Source organism: Crinia signifera, chromosome 1 (assembly GCF_055691185.1).
Source record: "Crinia signifera chromosome 1, ASM5569118v1, whole genome shotgun sequence".
Taxonomy (NCBI): Eukaryota; Metazoa; Chordata; class Amphibia; order Anura; family Myobatrachidae; genus Crinia; species Crinia signifera.
Genome location: NC_139217.1, coordinates 329,881,447 through 329,900,118, shown reverse-complemented (window position 1 = coordinate 329,900,118; position 18,672 = coordinate 329,881,447). Strand labels below are relative to the sequence as shown.

The 18,672-nt window shown below is 44.5% G+C and overlaps 1 protein-coding gene across 1 annotated transcript in view; it reads left to right on the top strand.

Moving 5' to 3' along the window:
• Positions 1–241: 241 nt before the first annotated feature.
• The window catches only part of LOC146029622 (uncharacterized), a 42,449-nt gene continuing 24,018 nt past the window's right edge, over positions 242–18,672 (top strand). The window contains exons 1-3 of the mRNA XM_083158360.1: positions 242–294; positions 2,858–2,917; positions 6,857–6,886. Of these exons, the coding sequence (XP_083014486.1) occupies positions 2,890–2,917; positions 6,857–6,886 (58 nt within the window). The 5' untranslated portion in view covers positions 242–294; positions 2,858–2,889. The remainder of the gene's footprint in view (positions 295–2,857; positions 2,918–6,856; positions 6,887–18,672) is intronic.

Sequence of the window (18,672 nt, the reverse complement as noted above, 5' to 3'; positions counted from 1 at the left end):
TGGACCACCAACCTGCAGCACCCCTACAAGTGTCCCAAGATACCCCCGAGTGCCACGGCACACAGTGTGAGAAGAACAAAATGAGTAGGATTTGGCATCTTAGTTGAGGTCTGCACAGTATGAGCTAGGTAGAGAAGTAAAACTTTTATAAATAGAAATTAAAAGTAGAAGTAAATTGGTTTCAAAATCTCTGATGAACCAACGGGTTTTTGGCTTTAAGGAGAGAATAGGAACAGTCAAATAACAGTTCTGTGCAGGAGATAATACAGCAATTCAATCACTCAAAACATCTCGGTGAGTAAAGGTTTGGTCAGACCCCATCTGGCTACCTTCATTCAGGTCTGAAAGATCCCCATATGAATGAGATCCTTATTTAACAAGTATATTTCTGTTTATAACATTGTTTGTTTGTTGTATGAAATTTGCAGCAATGTAAATTGCTGCAAATTTCACTCCCCGGAGTGTCCTGGGGGAACAGGTTCTTGTGACTTACTGTATGTGGTAAATTCTGGTGATATAATCTACAGTACAGTATAAGTTCCATTTTTCATTTCCTTATCTGTGCAATAGTTATACCACATTGTATTTAAATGATTTATTAACAGAGTTCATAATCTATGTTGTCGATTAAATTGACCAAGATGGGGGCAAGAAGCTTGTGCAGATCTTTTCCTAGACGTGCAGTTTATTGTACACAGCCCTATGTGGGTGCAAACAAATATCAGCGAGTCTGACACAAAACTGCACCTATTTGCACAAAATTTGTGGGTAGAGTCTAATTTAAAAGACCCCTACACATAGAACTAAGAGACAATAGTGTAATATTAACATGTGGGTGTGTGTGTGTGAAGGGGGGGGGGGGGGGGCTCTGCCAGCTAACAAGTATTTCAGAGGAAAAAAATTAATGAAGCGCCGCACTGAGAACAAGTAGACTGTATAAAAGAGATTAACCTCGGTCCTCAAGGACCTCCAACAAGTTTTCCAGTTCTCCACACACAAAGGTGAAATAATTAGCTGCACCTGTGATCTTTTAAAATGTGTCAGTTACTAATGAGTGCACCTGTTCACCTGCCAGGAAAATGTGCACTGTTGGGAGTCCTTGAGGACTGAGGTTGAGAACCACTGGTCTAGAGCAGGGTTCCCAATCTTTTTGAATCGCAGCTCCCTAGAGGATCAGAATTTTTTACGGCACCCCTAGGCCCCCAAAAAATGTAGAAAAACATATTTAAATAATTAGATTGTGCTTATATGTGAGCCAGTTATGTGGTAAAGGGGATTATTTGCTTCTGATTGTATGCATATTCTGTGATTGGCAGCCACCAGCACTGGTTTTGTCCATAAATAATTGACCATAAATAATTTGAATTGGTCCAGGACAGAACCACCAACCTGTGGCACCCCTGCAAGTGTCCTGAGGCACCCCAGGGAGATGCGTCACACAGTTTGGGAACCACTGGTCTAGAGGGTCCCAATACTTATTGTAGCATCCAGCTTTTTAGTGGTAGGAGAAAAAAACAGTTGGGACTGTCTCCTAATATAGGTTTCCCCGCAGTGGTTCCCAAACTGTGTGCCGTGGCACCCTGAGGTGCCTTGAAGGACTTGCAGGGGTGCCCTTGATTCGTGGTCCAGGACCAATTAAAATTATTATGACCAATGTAATCGGCAAATTGTAGACAAACAGAAGTGAATCCTGTGCCCCATCACATAACTGACAGTATGGATGACCTTTAAACACAATTTATTTCATTTAATAATATTTTCTGATTGTAGCCATGAGAAACTTTTGGCCTAGGGGTGCCGTGAAAAATATGCTGATACTCAGGGGTGCCACGATACAAAAGAGTTTGGGAACCACTGCTGCTCTAGAGCATAAAAACAGGATAATGTGAGTATGGTCCACCTCTCTTAAGAGCTTGGAGACCTCATAGCTATTTAATATCTGTGGAAATTTATACAGCCAAAAAAACAGTGCACATTTAAAAAATCACTTCATTTATATATATAACAATTGTGGGTTGTTCTGCACTCCACTCCTTAGCAGTAGGGATCGGTCCCGGGTGCCTTCCTGGGTTCGTATGAATATACAGGATCAGGGGTTTGGCGGCACTCGCAGGTATGCAATATATTGCCAGCAATCATATTGCCCGTGTGTACACAGCTTAAAGTTTTTTCATTGAGAAAGTCAGAAACAAATATTAAGTCAAATAAATTGTATTTATATCTCATCCTTAGGGTCAGTTATGTGGTAATGGACAAAATGTTCTTCTGTTTGTCCATAATTTGACTATTATATTGGACATACATAAATAAATTTATTTGGTCCTGGACTATCAACCCAGGGCAAGTCTCCCAAGGCACCCCAGGGTGCCACGGCACACAGTTTGGGAAACACTGGTATATGCTATATGTACAGTATGGCACTTACTAGGTCACAAACACACACACACACACACAAAAATACACACACAAAATATTTTATCAGGTGTTGGATCTGTATCCATTGCTAAAAGAGTACAAATAATGTTAGTAAGTTACATCATACTTGCCTACCTGACCCTCTCCATGCGGGAGAAAATGCTCTGTTCCTGGACTTCCCTGGTAATGTATGATTGCCATCACTTGTGGTGAGCTACTGTAGGTAAAGGTGTTTCACCACAGGTGATGGCAATCATACATTACCAGGGATGTCCAGGAACAGAGCATTTTCTCCCGTATGGAGAGGGTCAGGTAGGCAAGTATGAGTTACATTGATACAATAGTGTAGGTTTTGACTTCAACTGGACCATATTAACTAATGAATAGTTTTCAGCTTATCAGCTTTCAACTCATCTGTAACCCTATGTTAACTATATTCTAGAACTCTGCTATTCAACAGTATCACCTGAAAACATGATACTCAGCTGTGCGATACTGATGGGTGAGTAGAGAGATACAGTACATGGAACATTTAGCACAGATGTATATGTCCTAGTAAATAGATAGTTTTTCATTGTAGAACATTCTGTTTACTATTATTTTACATGTTCGGTTGCTTAATTGCTCCTGTTTTACAGGGATGTGCTTTAATTTATTTAGATGGCAACGTGAATAAGAGAATCTGATTGGATCAGGAATATTCCATACGTGTGATAGTAAGGGGGTTTGGTATATGGAAAAGTCGACAAGATCATAATGTAGGCTCACCATATTAAAAAAACAGGACACTCATAAATTGGACAGGTTCTGTGGCTGGCTGAATTGAATCCTACGTTTCACCTGGTTTTAATCAGTGGCAGAACATGTGTAGTTCATGAGTGTCCCGATTTAAGTAAGATTGTGGTAATGTAACCATTGAACATGCCGACATGGGGACACGAATGTTATTTCAACATAGATTATCATGCTGGTTACCATTTAATTTTTATCCCCAACAATAACCCTAATAGCAACCAAAATGGTTAGCACTACCCCAAAACCTCCTGGAAATGTTGACATATTTATGAGATTGACTGCCAACAATGTGAATGTTGACATATTACTTAGTAAGGTGCTTATGTGCCCTTACTTATTGAGTTTCAGAGATGGGGAATGGGTGTGATTGATAATGTTTCTTTTCTCTTCTGTTTGGATAGTAAGAAGGGTCTTTTGTATCACTGGCTAATATGTGATGCATGTGAACAGTCCAAGCTTCCAGCAATGTTAGGGTTCAGTCTGTATAGTGCTGGGGTGGGGGTTAGGGCATATAGTGTATCTCATTTATTATAGAAAAGTGTGGCGAAGCATGGTAAAAATAGAGAGGTATAGAACTGCTACTTCCTTCCCCCTCTTGCCAGTCATCAGAGCACATAACCGTGTTAGGAAGCTGCAACCAACCCCACATTGTCACAACGTCATTTTTTTATGTCAGGAAAAAATGCATCTGGAAAGCTGGGTTCAAGATACTCCCCTGTCACTTGATCTGTGGGCCATGCCAGTAGGGGGGTAGCTAGGGCTGACCACACTCTCAGGTAGACATGTAATTTTACCACATCCCCTGGTCAGCATTCTGAGCCGGGTGGCAGAGGTGGGTCTTGAAACCACAACATTGATGCAACACTACACCACAGCATATACCTGTAGCAGGAGGTAGCTCTGTGACATTTGAAGCTTAGTTACTTGGACATAATGCTTCTAGGCACCGTGTTACAGTGCCAACAGGGCAGAAGATTCTGTTTCAGACTCTCACGGCTATTAGTATATATTATTTGTTTGCATTGGGAGGCAGTTATATATCCTGACATTAATAATATATCCTGCAATTTAAAATTCTGGGTTCTATTATCAGAAGTTAGTGGTGGCAGTACTCACATCTTACTGACATATACTGCATTTAAAAGAGAATAGTGGTGCTGCGCTCTGCCCCTATATTTCTCTTTGGTGGTGTAATTTGTGGGAAAAAATGATGACTGGCAACTGTGGTATATTGTGAAAGATATTGTAACTTTACTCATGAACAAACATAAACATTGCATACATTCCAAATGTTGTTACAGATTGGTTATACAATTTGTGTATCCACGTGTATTGCAACAAATAAATAGGGATTTAGAGATACATGCAATTTATAGGTGCGGACACATATATATAGATGTACTTCTCTCGGTATATGTGGTGTCAGGGGTGTCTGGGCGGTGCGCGGGAGGGGGGCAGGGAGAGAGATGGGGGGCGTCTTGGATCGGCGGTGGGCTGCCTGATGGGGATGTTGCTGTTCGCCCTGGTGGTTCGGCACACAAAGCTTCTCCGTGGGGGTCAGGGAGTGATGGTGCTGCCCGGTGGTTGGTGGCTTGTGACGACCGGCTCCCTTGTGTTCTGGGCTGGTGTCAGGTGTTGGTCCGCGGGTGGTGCTTGTGTACTGGTGGGTCGGGGGTTGGTGGCGGCTGGTCTGGAGGAACCTTGTGCTGTTCCTCTTCAGGGTGACAGGTCAGTGCCGTTCGCCGTCCGGGTTGCTGTGCTGTCTGTTGCTCCTGTTTGGTCTAGCGTGGTTCTTCTGACAGGGAGGCGGGAAGCGGTTGGCGCTGGTTAGCCGCCTGCCTATGCGCTCTCCTGCCGACAGATTATCCTACTCACCTACTCCCTCTCTGTTGTGCTCGTGTTGTTCGTCTCCGCTCCTGCCGGTGTTCTCCTGCCGGGCGGCCTTCTCCGTGTCCTCGCTCTTTGTGATGGCATTAGCTGGCTGTACCGGGTTACTGCGGGTGATGCCTCAGACAAGAGCACAGTGCGCAGGTTACCCCCACATATCTGCATATACTGCTTTTACACTGCCCTAAATTTTCCAGGTAATTGCACATGGAGATGCAGCAACCCGGGATATTGTACAGTAGAAACGCATTCGGTTAAAATCAAATTAGTCGAGTGACCCGGCATTTCAACCCAGGTAGCAAGCAGTGTAAACGGGTAACCTGTGTCGATAACACCTGGAACCCATTCAAAGCAATGAAATAGCTGGCGTTCATGTAAAAAGGTCTTTGAAAATGAACCCTTTTCAAGTGACCTGGGAATCTGACCCTGCTAGCTACCAGGGTTGGACCTAGGTAATATCAGGGATTTGGACACAGGTCCATCCTGGGAGTGACCCAGCATTTGAGAGGTGAAGCTCACTGCAGCGATTTGGCAATAAGCCAGGTCACTGATGTTATGGGGTGCTGGGCGGAAGGGAAACTTTGTGTGGGTGGGGTAAGAGACAGCGCTTGGAGATGGTGCTGCCTTCCTGCTATAGTGTTAATGGGACCCGGGTTGCTTAACCCGGGTTACCCGTTCACACTGACCGGCCACGGGTAAAACCTGCTTGCCGGTCCTGGTATTTTTGAAGAGGCCCTTTCACACCACACAGTGACCCGGGTTGACCTGGCAACAACCCGGGCTGGACCCAGGTTTTTGTGCAGTATAAAAGTGGTATAACAATGCAGTGTAAACTGCTTGACCCAGGATATCCAACCCAGAATACGCTTAAAAGCTGCTAAATGGATTACCAATCACTCAGTAATCAGGACTCCGTCCTTCCAATTTATTCAAAGGTGCTATAAATGTAATTTACACTCTTCTCTCCATTGGCCTTCCCAACCTGAAACAGCTTTCTCCCTTTCCCACTTATGGCAGTCTGCTTACACCTCTATCTAACCTCACCCTCTAGGGATCAAGGGGTTAATTCAGACCTTATGACATGGCCGTGAATGTGCAGCCACCAGGTTGATCAGTGGTTCTCAACCTCTGTCCTCAACTACCCCCAACCCCCCAAAATAATTAGCTCCATCTGTGTAAAATGTGCCAGTGAATAATGAGTGCACCGGCCAGGTGACCTGGAAAACGTGCACTAATGGGTGTACTTGAGGACCGATGTCAATAACCACTGAGGTAGACGCTGCCTCTCTATAGTGAAATCCTGCCATGCAATTTACATGCATTGTACTAGCATTACAAATGTTAGTAAACATGGAATTTAATGACAATGGGCATCACAAATGTACAGTATATACAGTAAAGAGTGGAGTCACTGAGATCATTGATTGGCTGTAGTTTAAATAATCCCTGGATGAAGTAAACAAAATTATTCTCTCCAAAATGAAGTACCATATATACTCGAGTATAAGCCTACTTTTTCAGAACATTTTTTATGCTGAAAAAGCCCCCCTCAGCTTATACTTGAGTTAATGAGTTTTCACAGTTTTTTGTTGTAAAATTAGGAGTTTTGGATTATATTCGGGTCGATTTATACTCGAGTATATACGGTAATCAGATGTTTCTGTAGTTACTGGGATTTGACATAAATTGTTGCAGTATGACAAATGTTTTGCCATATGAATAATGAATTGACACTATGTATATTACTTCTGTGTTTCAGCTATACTGTGCAACACATGTGCCCTTGAAGGTAAGCATTTGACTGTGCTTTCTTAAATTATATACAATTTGCCTACAGTAGTTTGTAACTGTTATATCGCACCCCTATATTACAGTATATAACAGATTAGTTTGTTAATCTATATAATAAAATTGACTACTGGTAGAAATGATAGAAATTGATTGGAATGTAATAATAGTCTGTATGACAATTGTAACTCTCTCTCAGCTTTGATTTAAAAAATCCCTTTGAAATATTTTAGGTACTTGTTTAGTTTCACGGCGGCAGCATGGAGTTGATTTTAGATAGCATGGCGAGCGTAGCGAGCCACTGAGCCCGTAGCATGGGCGAGCGAAGCGAGCCCCGCAAGGGAACACAGACGCTGCTGCGACTGAGACTCTGCCGCCGTGAAACTAAACAAGTACCAATCTTTATTACATTTTTAATAAACAATAATATACAGAGAGAGGGAATCCTAAATTAAAAACATAAAGAGTAAAAGAAAAGTAGTGTGTTTTCAAGATGTTAAATATAGTGAATAAAAATAAGATTTATACTTTAACGTCCAGTTATTATTTTACAATGTGACAAATATCCAAGGGTTAAAGTGGTGTGGAACTAGGTGGAACTGAGTTCCACCACCTGTCATGGTAGGGAGAACTCAGATCCACCTCCACCACAGTCCTGCACGGTAATTACAACAGAAAAGCCTATCCCAGTGGCTTGCTATTTCGGGCACGGCGTATGTGATGTCATGCCATCTCTGTCGCTGAAGTGAACAAGAGAGGAGAGAAAGCTGCTGGAAGGATCGAAATAGATATGTGTATAAAGGGCACTTACTAAGAGGTACTTGTGTAAGGGGTACTTCTGCTGTGGGCATTATGTGTATAAGCAATACTGCTGTGGGAATTATCCTACTGTGTGGCATACATGTATAAGGAATACTATTGTGTAACTTTAATAACGACACTGCTGTGTGTTATAACATGATTAAGGGGCACTACTTTATGGTGAAATATGAATCAGGGTACTACATGTGGTTTAATTTGAATATGATTGTGCTACTGTGTGGCATCATTTGAATTGGGGGTCTATAGTGGGAGGCCAGTGTCCCTTTAAAGAGAATGCGATTGGTCCTGCCCTCGCTGCTATCACTCCACCGGCATCGGCTGAAACCAGCACCCCAGCCAGTCCACATGGCACACCGATATCAGAGGCTTCAGGGATCGTATAGTGCAGCGGTTCTCAAACTGTGGGTCCTGACCCCAAAGTGGGTCGCGACATCTCTGTGTGGGGTCGCGACTCCATATTGTTGACCATCAGGCTGGTGACTTCTCTAATCACTCATCCAAGTAGTTTGAAAAATCAGTTGAATTGTCTGTTACTTCAGACTCCTCCCATCATTAGATGCCTCCAACATACTGTCATGTATGTGCTGTCTGCTGACCACACATGTGTGTGACCATTCTGTGGTAACTTGCTGGGGTCCCGTAATAATTTTTATTGTCCTGATGGGGTCCCAGAGCAAAATAGTTTGAGGACTGCTGGTATAGTGTGTATGAGGCTTAACAGCATTGACAAGGTAATTTAAAAATGTGAAATCCAGAACAAGACTAAAGTATCCTTCATGAAATTGGTCATGCCATATATGTCTGATATAGGAAGTCTGTAAGAAGTGGAGGACACAGAAAATGAGATATGTAGAAGTGAGAAGCAGGAAGCAGCAGAACAAAGTCATTTGTAGAGTTGGCAGGTGCAGCCTGACAATAATGCAGGAACTAGGAGTGCTGCAACTTCAACAGTCTCGGCAACAACACTGTATTGAAAATAAACTCACACTCTCTGTAATTTACTAAACACAACACTTGTGGTTTGACCTAATTAAACTTTGTGCTTTGTGGTAAATTGCAAAGTTTTTCCCCATAAAAGTATATGGACTCTGCTAGAATGACAGTTCAGCGAAGCTGAGCCAATCAAGAAAGGGCTACTACATGTTGTTCCTTGATTGGCTTATGGATCTCTATTCAGGGGAAGAAAATCCACATGTATAAATTGCATTCTTTTCAGTTTGCTTGGTTCAGGACTTGCTATTTTTATTTTTTGTAAGCCCTGGATGTCTATGTGGACTAAAAAGACTGATGTACACTGGATTAGGTGAGTATGTATTTTTTTTTTTACAGGTACCCTATGTATTTCTACTGGACAAGAGAACCAATAGGCTATGGGGGATGTAGGTAAGTATGTGTGAATATGTCTGTATGTTTGTAAGTGTGTAAGAAAAGTATACTGTCATGGTGTGCATGAACTTTGTTTATTGTAAACACAAAGTTAGGGGGAAAAACAGGTACCAGTGGGCTCTTTAATGCACAATGTGCTGGTACTTGTGGTTCTCCAAGTACCAGCTTGCAGGGGAGGCTTGGTGGGTCCTGTAGTTCCACAGGCAAAACACAATATTTACTGTTAATTTTACACTTTAATCCTATGAGCTTGGCCTCCATAGCCCATGGGTGCCAGGCATAGCAACAGCTTGGCTTGAAGAAAGTGGGCCTTTACTGGGAGAGTTTCCACTGCCCTGACTAGTTGCGGGATTAACGCCAAGGCCGCAGGTGTCAGTAGAAACATGACCCCTGGCTGTAGTGTAGCATTACCATACTGACTATTTGGAGCCTGGTGACGGTTTAAAAAACATGGGAGACCCCTACGTCCTTTTTTTTGGAACCAGGACTGGTTTAAGAGCCTGGCGCTGGTTCTCTAAACACAGCAGAACCCTATGCAATTTCCCCCCTGTATTTTTAGAGCCAGCACTGAATCAAAGAGCTTGGAGCTGGTTATGCTTAGGAAGTGGGACTCATTTCTTTTTCGAAAGCACTGCACAGATCTGAGTGCTTCTTAAAGCCCAGTAAAACACAGGAATTGTTTAAAAAAAACAGACCCTGTATGTGTGTAACCAGCTGAGTTGCAACTTGGTGAAACATAAGAGCTTAGTAAATATGTCCTTAGGACAAGTCGGACTAATGTATGGGGGCCTTTAGAGGCAGTGCCAGATTAAGGTCTAAATGAGCCTGGAGCTGAAAATTATCAAGGGCCTATTATGCGCAATAATAGGGGTTGTGGCCAGCACCTAATAATGTGGGGGGGCGTGACCAGTGTTCTGTTTGGATGGTCTGCTCGTGGGTGTGTCTCTATTTGTGTAAATACTATCAAGTAATTACATATGCCTGGAAAAGGCAGGGGGCTGGCTTAGGAAAAATGCAAGGAGATACATTGGCGGGTGCCCTCCAAAGGTGAACCCGCAGGATGCTGATTTCCTACTTCGGGGTGAAACTTGGTAGACAACATTTCAGCACCTTTTATGTGGTCACCTAAGTTTACCACACCATGACCCTTATTCTGATCGGTGCGTACTTTCCCGAATTCCTACGGTGCTGTCCGCACGCAACGCTGTGCGGTGGCATGCGGACATCGTCCGTAGAAACGCCCACGGGTCCTCCGCATTCGGACGGACTCACTCTTTAAGAACAGGGCGTGTGTACGGACGACATACAAACCTTGCGTGTGCGGTGGACACGCACAGATTCTGCACGGTCTTACCGCGTAAGCACGGTCTTACCGCGTTAGAACGGACGGAAAGCTGGCCGTACGCACCGATGCAGAGTATTTACGCTCAATACAACACTTTTTTACTGAGTACACACAGCGATCACATGACCCACTTAGGCAATTAGGCAACCTCATTAAAAAGGGATTGTTATCTATTTGAATCAATTAAATCCTAATCTATACTGAACCACATTCCTAGTACATTCATTACACACATTAACCCTTACAGCATGTGACCCTAACATACATCTATATACACTATTGACATTTTTCTAATTTAAAAGATTTAAACAAGTTACACATATACTTTCCCATTCTTAATAAACACACAGACAACTTCGAACTGTAATAAACAATTTATTAACATAACATTTTTTAGTTTCACCTTCAAAAAAACAAGCAATTACAAGTCCCCCTCAACTAGGTTGTCGAGCTCATTCAGCACCTGCCGCAAGTGGCCTCTGATCCGTAAGAGGGCCCCACGGAGACCCTCTTGTGCTTGTACTGGCTCATCTGTGGACCAAATAAAAATTGAAAAATTATTAATGATATTCAGGCATACATTTAACATAGTTATACCTAAATTTTAAACATGCACCGTGACAGGTGTGTGTGTGTATATATATATATATATATATATATATATATATATATATATATATGTGTGTATATAGACACATATATAACTATATATATGACACATACAGCTATACATACATGCATACATACTACATGGAAAGCCTGTTTTTCCCCTCTACCCTTTACTCTGTAGAACACCTCACAGTCATAGTGGTCCTTCTCAATCCAAACCCACCCATGACTAAGCTCTGAGAAGCATGTCACGCGCTGCACCAATCCCAATTCTGCAAACAAAGTTCAGTGTCTGTTATATGATGGAGCGTGGCAGGGGAGTTACACAACTCTCAGGAATGCTCAGTACATTTGTGCAATCAAGCATGGCTTGCCTGCTGATGGTCTGCTCCAGAAATCATTGTCATAATGCCAGTTAGGTGAAGCTGCAGCACTAACCCACTCCCATGCACAAAATCATTACAAACACAAAATCAACAAACAATTATGGTGCCAAACATACATGCAGACCGCAGGGGGTGGTTAGCTACAGGAGGGCCCAGGGGCACTGACCACTTGTTACTCCAGTCTAAGCCACGCCTGTCCATACTCCATTTATGCCATACTGAATCTAGTTTACAAAGATCAATCACCAGTAAACTCTACTCACCTATATGAGGCTACAGATTGTATGCTTGCAGCAGGGACATGTAACCCTTACATGAGCAAGTCATCCCTTTCTTCCAGGATACAGATTAACTACACAGGTTCAGTGGCACTTAAAATCGACCTGAAAGCCATCCCCACAACCTGTGTCATTAATATGTGTCCAGGATGAAAGGAATGGTTTGGCCACCCTATCTAACCCCAAAGTGTGTCTGTTGCTACCCAATTTGTTGTTTGACTTTATAGTATTTTCAAACACAATTGAATCACCAGTGCTACATATCAAATAGTAGATGACAAAAGGAATAATGATTCTTTATGTATACATACCACTTTCGGCCGCCTGCTCCACCTCACAGGCCTCCTTATCCTCCCCCTCTTCCTGGCCCTCCTCGGCTGCCACCACCTCCTCCTCGGCTGCCACCTCGTCCACCAATGGCAGCACCTCCGCCTCCACTGCCCACACATCCTCCTCCACTTCCTCCCTTTCCTCTGCCTCCACTTCCTCCGCCACCCCTTCTTCAGTTTCACCCTCCTCGGCCATAGCTGGCTCCGCCTCCTCCTGGGCCTGGGACGCCTCTGACTCCTCCCGGGCCTGTCTTGCTCGATCACGTGCTGTGTTTGGGAAAATTCAAAAAAGTGCCAATTAGTGGTCATTTCTATGAAGCCTTATCAAGCTATAAATGCAAAGGTTATAAGTCCTGATAATTGTACAGGCAAACAGCTCCTTAGTGGCCTTTACAAAACACAGCCTGTAACATGGCAGGTATGCTGTGACATTTGGGCCATTGTAAGCATCACAAGCATTAATCCTCCCCAATAACATATTTTATGACCATTACAGGGTGTCAAACAGGAAGTAGCACACATATAGTGTATGCCATGTTTAACTCATAATCAGGCTGGTGACCTTAGTGGCTTAAATAATGTCAGGTAAGCAATCAGGTACAAATGGACATTTACTGTTGAAACACTCACATCTAGCAATACTGCCCCTGATTTGCTGGAGCAAATCCGGCTGGCGACGCCTCAGGTCAGACCACCGCCGCTCCAGCTGAGCGATGGTCCGCCGCACCTGTGTGCGGGCGAATATGCGCCGGCGGGCCACCGCATACGCATTCCGCTTCTGCCGGTTAGTAATGAATGGGCCCGCCCGCCCCAGCCTGGTCTCCATAATGGAGACCAGTGTCCTGAGCTCCGCAGGTGAAAAGGGTGCTGCTCTTCCATATGCCGCCATCTTAGCAATGGCACAAATCAAGCAATCATGTGCTGTCATTGGTTGATCAGAGTGATATTTGGTATTAACTTTATTGTTCATTTTTACACTAACAGCGTGTATGCGCCCGAACAGACGGCTAACCCATTGCATCGCACACCCACACTTGCTGTACCTTTGCATAGTTTAGCAGACCATCCTAAACAGACAGTGTCAAATAAGATGGGAACCCATTATATATTATCTATAACAATCACCAAACATGGGTATAAGCAACAGGTGAAATAGTCTGCATCACTAGCCACTTACACCTAACTCAACAAGGTACTAAACAGCTATTTTATAATGAAAGCTATGCTGCAGAAACATAGCAAATAGTGGCAGAACTTTTCACAAAATTAGGCCATGCTGCCATGTGTACACTTACCTTCTACTGGGCCATACTAGAGAGGTGGAATGAAAAGTAGCTAGCATCAAGGCTGAATTTGGAGAGCTTTCACATGTGATTTGGATGCTAGCACTGATTACTTGTGCCTAAGTGGTGGACTGGATTTACATATGGAATGGGTATTGTCATTTCTACTCCATACCAAACAAGTGCACAGTACAGATGTACATTCACATATCCATTTCATGTATGACCTCAGTTTTTTTTGGTGATTGGTGTACTAATCTGCATTTACCTACTAAATCAGACTTACTCAGGCTGCCAGGTTTTTTTTGAATTTTTGGCCGCAGCAGGGGGCGTGGCCTATGCGCCGCACGGTTGACGCTGCCGTACGGAACGCGGCCGTACGGAACGCAGGGTGGCGCTGATGTATGCCGATTACAGAAATAGTATATAAAGGTGTGTTTGCCAAATGCAATGTGGTTACACACATGTCTGCATCTGAGGAAGAGCAGGAGTTGCAGGACCTATTTGCTCAGATGGACTCCAGCACCACCTATGTCCCCATCAACCCTGAACAGCCATTGGGGGAAGAGCAGCCAGATGGCCCATCAACATCAGGCCAATCGGCAGCTGGCCCATCCTCAGCATCAGCAGAATCATTGGGAACACAGCAGGTGGCTTCCCAACAGAGTAGCCTGGCCAGCACTTCATGTACAGCAACCGGTGGCCGTGGCCATGGCCGTGGCAGTGGCGGTGCCAGTGGTCGTGGCCGTGGCCGCAATCGGGCAACAGAGGAACCAACCACCAGAAACATGGCATATGAACCGCAGGAGCTTGCCATCCTGGTGACCCGGGCACGGGATTTGATCGAGTGCCCACCGGAAAAGTTGACACACACAAGGAGATGGAAGATCTGGGAGGACATAACGGCGGAGATTAATACGGTGGCTCCACAAGTTCGTGAGGCGGAGCACGTTAAGAAGAGGCAAGTTCATGTGTGTTACATTTAAGCAGTACAAGTCCAGTAATGTTTACATTAGATATTAGATGGAGTTGGTCAATGGGCGGTGACGTTGCTTCAAGCCACAGACATGTTTGCCATGTCATTGAATTGATAGTTATTGTAGGGTGAGTGTGATTGTATCTTCTAAGGGTTGTGTTTCAAAATTAATATAATGTAAGTTTGGTGTCAGGAGGCACAAGTTGTATTATGTTTCAGATTGCATTGGGTGCTACAGCAAACATGAGGAGTGACATGTATTAATATGTACACTTTGATTGCAGGTGGCACGACTTCAAAACAAACCTCATAAAAAAATTGACCCAGCGGTGGGAACACAGCCACACCTCTGGGGCTGGCCCCATGCCTTCAAAGCTGCAGCTCACCCCCCTGGAACAGATGGTGGAGTGCTGCATTGCAGTGGAGGAGGTCCGGGGGGTGAGCACCATGGACAGCGAGGCCCCAGCGGAAGTCATGGCTTCTTTGCTTGAAGGTAATTATTTGCCAGGCCATAAGTAGATGTTTCGAATTTTGCATGGAATGTGTGGTAATTTGAATTTTCTCTTTCAACAGCATCCCCACCGCTTGGGCAACAATCTCTTGAGGAGGTTGTGGAGTCTGTGCCACCTGGCCCCAGTAGCAGGCCCGTGCAGCAGCAGCCGCCAATGTCCGCGGCTGAATTGGCCACGTGGGGGCATGTGCTTGAAAATATTGTGCAGCAGGGAGAGTCGGCATCAGAGCGGGTGCGTAGGGCCGAGGAGGTGTTGCAGGGCTTGACCAGCAGCCAGCAGAGTATTGCTGCGAGCCTGCAGGCTATGAGTGCCAGCCAGCAATCTATTGCTGCTAGCCTGCAGGTGCTGGCTGATCAAGCCCTGCGGCAAAATGAACTCCTCCTCCGCCATAATGATCTTATGGTGGAGCTAGTTACCACCAATAGGGTCCTAATGTCACCCGTTTCTGGTGCATTACCACCATCACATCACTCCCTGCTGCCAGAGGGGGAAGACGATCCACCCCCTCCCCAGCATGTGCTCCACCTGACCCACCATCTGACCGTGGCCGTGGGCGAAGAGCTGCTGCACTTGCCAAGGAGCCTGCCAGGGGCAAACGTGCCCGCAAATGAACTTGTGTCCCCATTAATCTCCACCCTTATGTCTTCCCAAATCTTCCATTGAGCTGTGTGTGTCAGCATCCTGTGTCAAATTCCGTGCCGAGGGTCACCACATTTGCCCTCGGTTCAAATGTCATGTTTGGTTCCCCTGTTGCCCTGTTTTGGCTACCATTACTGTGTGCTGTACACTGAAGTGTTGGTGCTATACTTTTGTTGTGAAGCCACCTGATGTGTTCCTAATGATTCTGCTGTGGCTATGTATGTCTATAATACATGTATTTATTATATATTATTCACTTTTATTCCTGCTATGCTACCATTTATTTTGTGACGGTTTCGAAATTATTTTATAAGTTAATTTAATAAATGTTTAATAAATGTTATTTTTGTCCCCCAAATGTGTGGTTTAATTGATACATGTAGAAGTGACATGTGTATTTGTATTATTAATATTAAGTTGTGTTCATTATTTGCAGTGTAAAAGTGTGTGAAAAGTGCAGCATACATGTGTGTGTTTAGTAATGGTCCATTTAAGCTGCAATGGTTCCAATTAAAGCAGTGAGAAGCGTGTAATTAACAAGTAATGAGTAAATTAGGTGATTGTATTGTGTTCAGCTGACATTGGTTGAGGTGCGTCCGTCCTGATTAGGCGTTCCGATTGCCTAGCGCATGACCGAGTGGTGTCCGCAAAGCAATACTTGCTTATGAACACCGCACATTTCTTCCCTTTTTGTTCGCGTGCATTCGGCGTGCTATCCGAATGCCCGCCTACCAAAATAAGTGCACTCCCCCGTGTCCGCCCATGTTTCCGCCCAGTTAAGCCCACTTTGAAACTACGCCCCTGTGTCATTCCGAATGACGCCCATATCACGCCCATATTTCCCGAGTGATTGCGGTGCACATTTCTGTACGGTATTAGTGAGAACAAGTACGTAGACCATGCGTGGCTCATGCGCATGGCGTTCCCCACGCATGCGCAGACGGCTAAAAAACGCTATCCGAAAGAATACGGGAAAGTACGCACCGATCAGAATAAGGGCCCATATACCCCTTATACAAATCATGCAACACTATACTAAGCCCCTTATACTGTACTTGCCTCTTACACAAAATTTACACCCACTGAGCCAAAATTCACACTATGGCATATGGATTGAGTCAAAATTCATGTTATGCCACACAGATTAAAGCAAAATTCACATTTTGCCACATGGATTGAGCCAAAATACGCACTATACCAAACAGATTGAGCAATAAAGCACAATATGCTTCATAAACAGGGGCATTGCACCCCAAAAGCGTGCATTGAAAATTGACACCATAATGCTCATTACATGTTAAGCCACACACCATAATGTCCATTACATATCATGCCAAACACCATAATGCCTGTTAAAAATGATGCTACATAAGTGCTGCTTACCTACATGCTCATTGCCAGGGGTTCCATGCTCATTGCCAGGGGTTCCATGCTCGTTGCCATGTGGGATTACATGCTCATTGCCAAGGGGGAATACATGCTCGCGCTAACTGGGGAACAGCCGCCGCCGGGAAGAAATGACAGCCATTGACAGCCGGGCAGAAAGAAGGGGGCTGCCCGGCTGTATTCAGAGCACTGCAGGTCCCGGCTATTTGAAATATTACCCCTTTCACACCAGAAAATGCAGGGACTTATCCGGGAATATGGTCCCAGGATCATGCTGTCCCCTTTTACACCAGCATAGTCCCTGCATTTTCTGGTGTGAGGGGGAGAGAAAACTACCCCCTTTAAATAACCAGCTATATCTTCGGAACCAACTGACCCAATTACATGTGGGCTTCGAATGATTTTGGTCCCGTGAAACTGGGCAGTTTGGTTCCAGAGAAATCTGTCCAAAAACAACATGAACAGCCATGAAATTACATTTCAGAAATGAAAAAATTGGTCTACACACTGTGGGCCTTATTCTGGTTGGTGCGGCCGGGCCGTACGCGTACGTTCCGGGGTTTTTCATGATCTGCGCATGCGTACAATCGCCAATGCGCAGGCGCGAACACCCCACAACGCTTACGGACGGGTCTCTCCGTGCGAAAAAACCTGTACGCGAGAGTACGGGCATTGGGGGCGGCATAGGGGCGTGTTGAGGGGAGCGGCCGAAATAATGAGGGAAAATGGGCGTAAATATGGGTGTACACGGGGGTGTGCACCAAAAATGAACAGTGCTACTACCGCACGATCGCCTAAAGCACCGTTCATTTCGGACACAAAACAGGCGGCCGCCAACCGCCACCTCAGACCACCCCTACAGATACCGCATGCCAGCGTGCCCCTGGGTTTGCTAATTTACGCTTATTACTACTCAAACACATACACCTGAATGTAATAAGCAATGCTGCAGTCTATTAAGTCAAAACCATGATTTCACTACCTGCAAGCCACACACAGCACTCAAACACATTGGAAGCTTATCTTTCTATACTTCTCTACATTTAAAGGTTTGTTTAATTTAAGGTACGAATCTTTTTAAGACCTGCTTATATATGCTAAGGTAGGTATTTGTTAAACAGTTATACACATTCACTACGTGCTTTCATAGACTTTACACAGTAGCACACTCAATCTACACAAGTCGACATGTGTCAACGTGTTCACTCTAATACAAACATAGGTTTTGTATTTATGATACAATAACATAAACCACATCTAACACCTACAAAGGATGTTTCAGCAATGTTTTAAGCCCATGCCCACTATTTTGCACACAATCCTCAATTGAGTTAATAGAAAACAATAATTGAATAACAATTGGAATAATTAATTAATTGTCAGAATTGTAGTTGAAAGGCAAGATTTGCAGGTCCATATATGTGAAGGGTATGCCAGCGTGCATGGACGTACGCTCACTCTCACGAGCGGTGACATAAGCTGAGTTTTCTATTGAAAACAATAGGGACCCGTCCGTGCAAGCTGGCATACGCTCAGATAGCCGCAAGAAGTCGGTGGGAAGACGGACGAGAGACGTCCGTAAACGGTGGCGTACGCTCTGTTGTACGCTAGTTGTCGGCGTGTAAGGGCTGGTCCGTCCGTGTACGTTGGCGTACGCTCAATTGTACGCCACTCCCCTTCGACGTTGTTTCTGCCCGTACGTATGTGGCTGATTTGTGGGTGGACTTAACCCCAACGGCCGCGTACGGAGAGCGTACGTTAATAGCGAACGTACGCACGTTTGGCCGCTCCGATCAGAATAACCTCCAATATCTCTAGAACAAATGAACCTATATG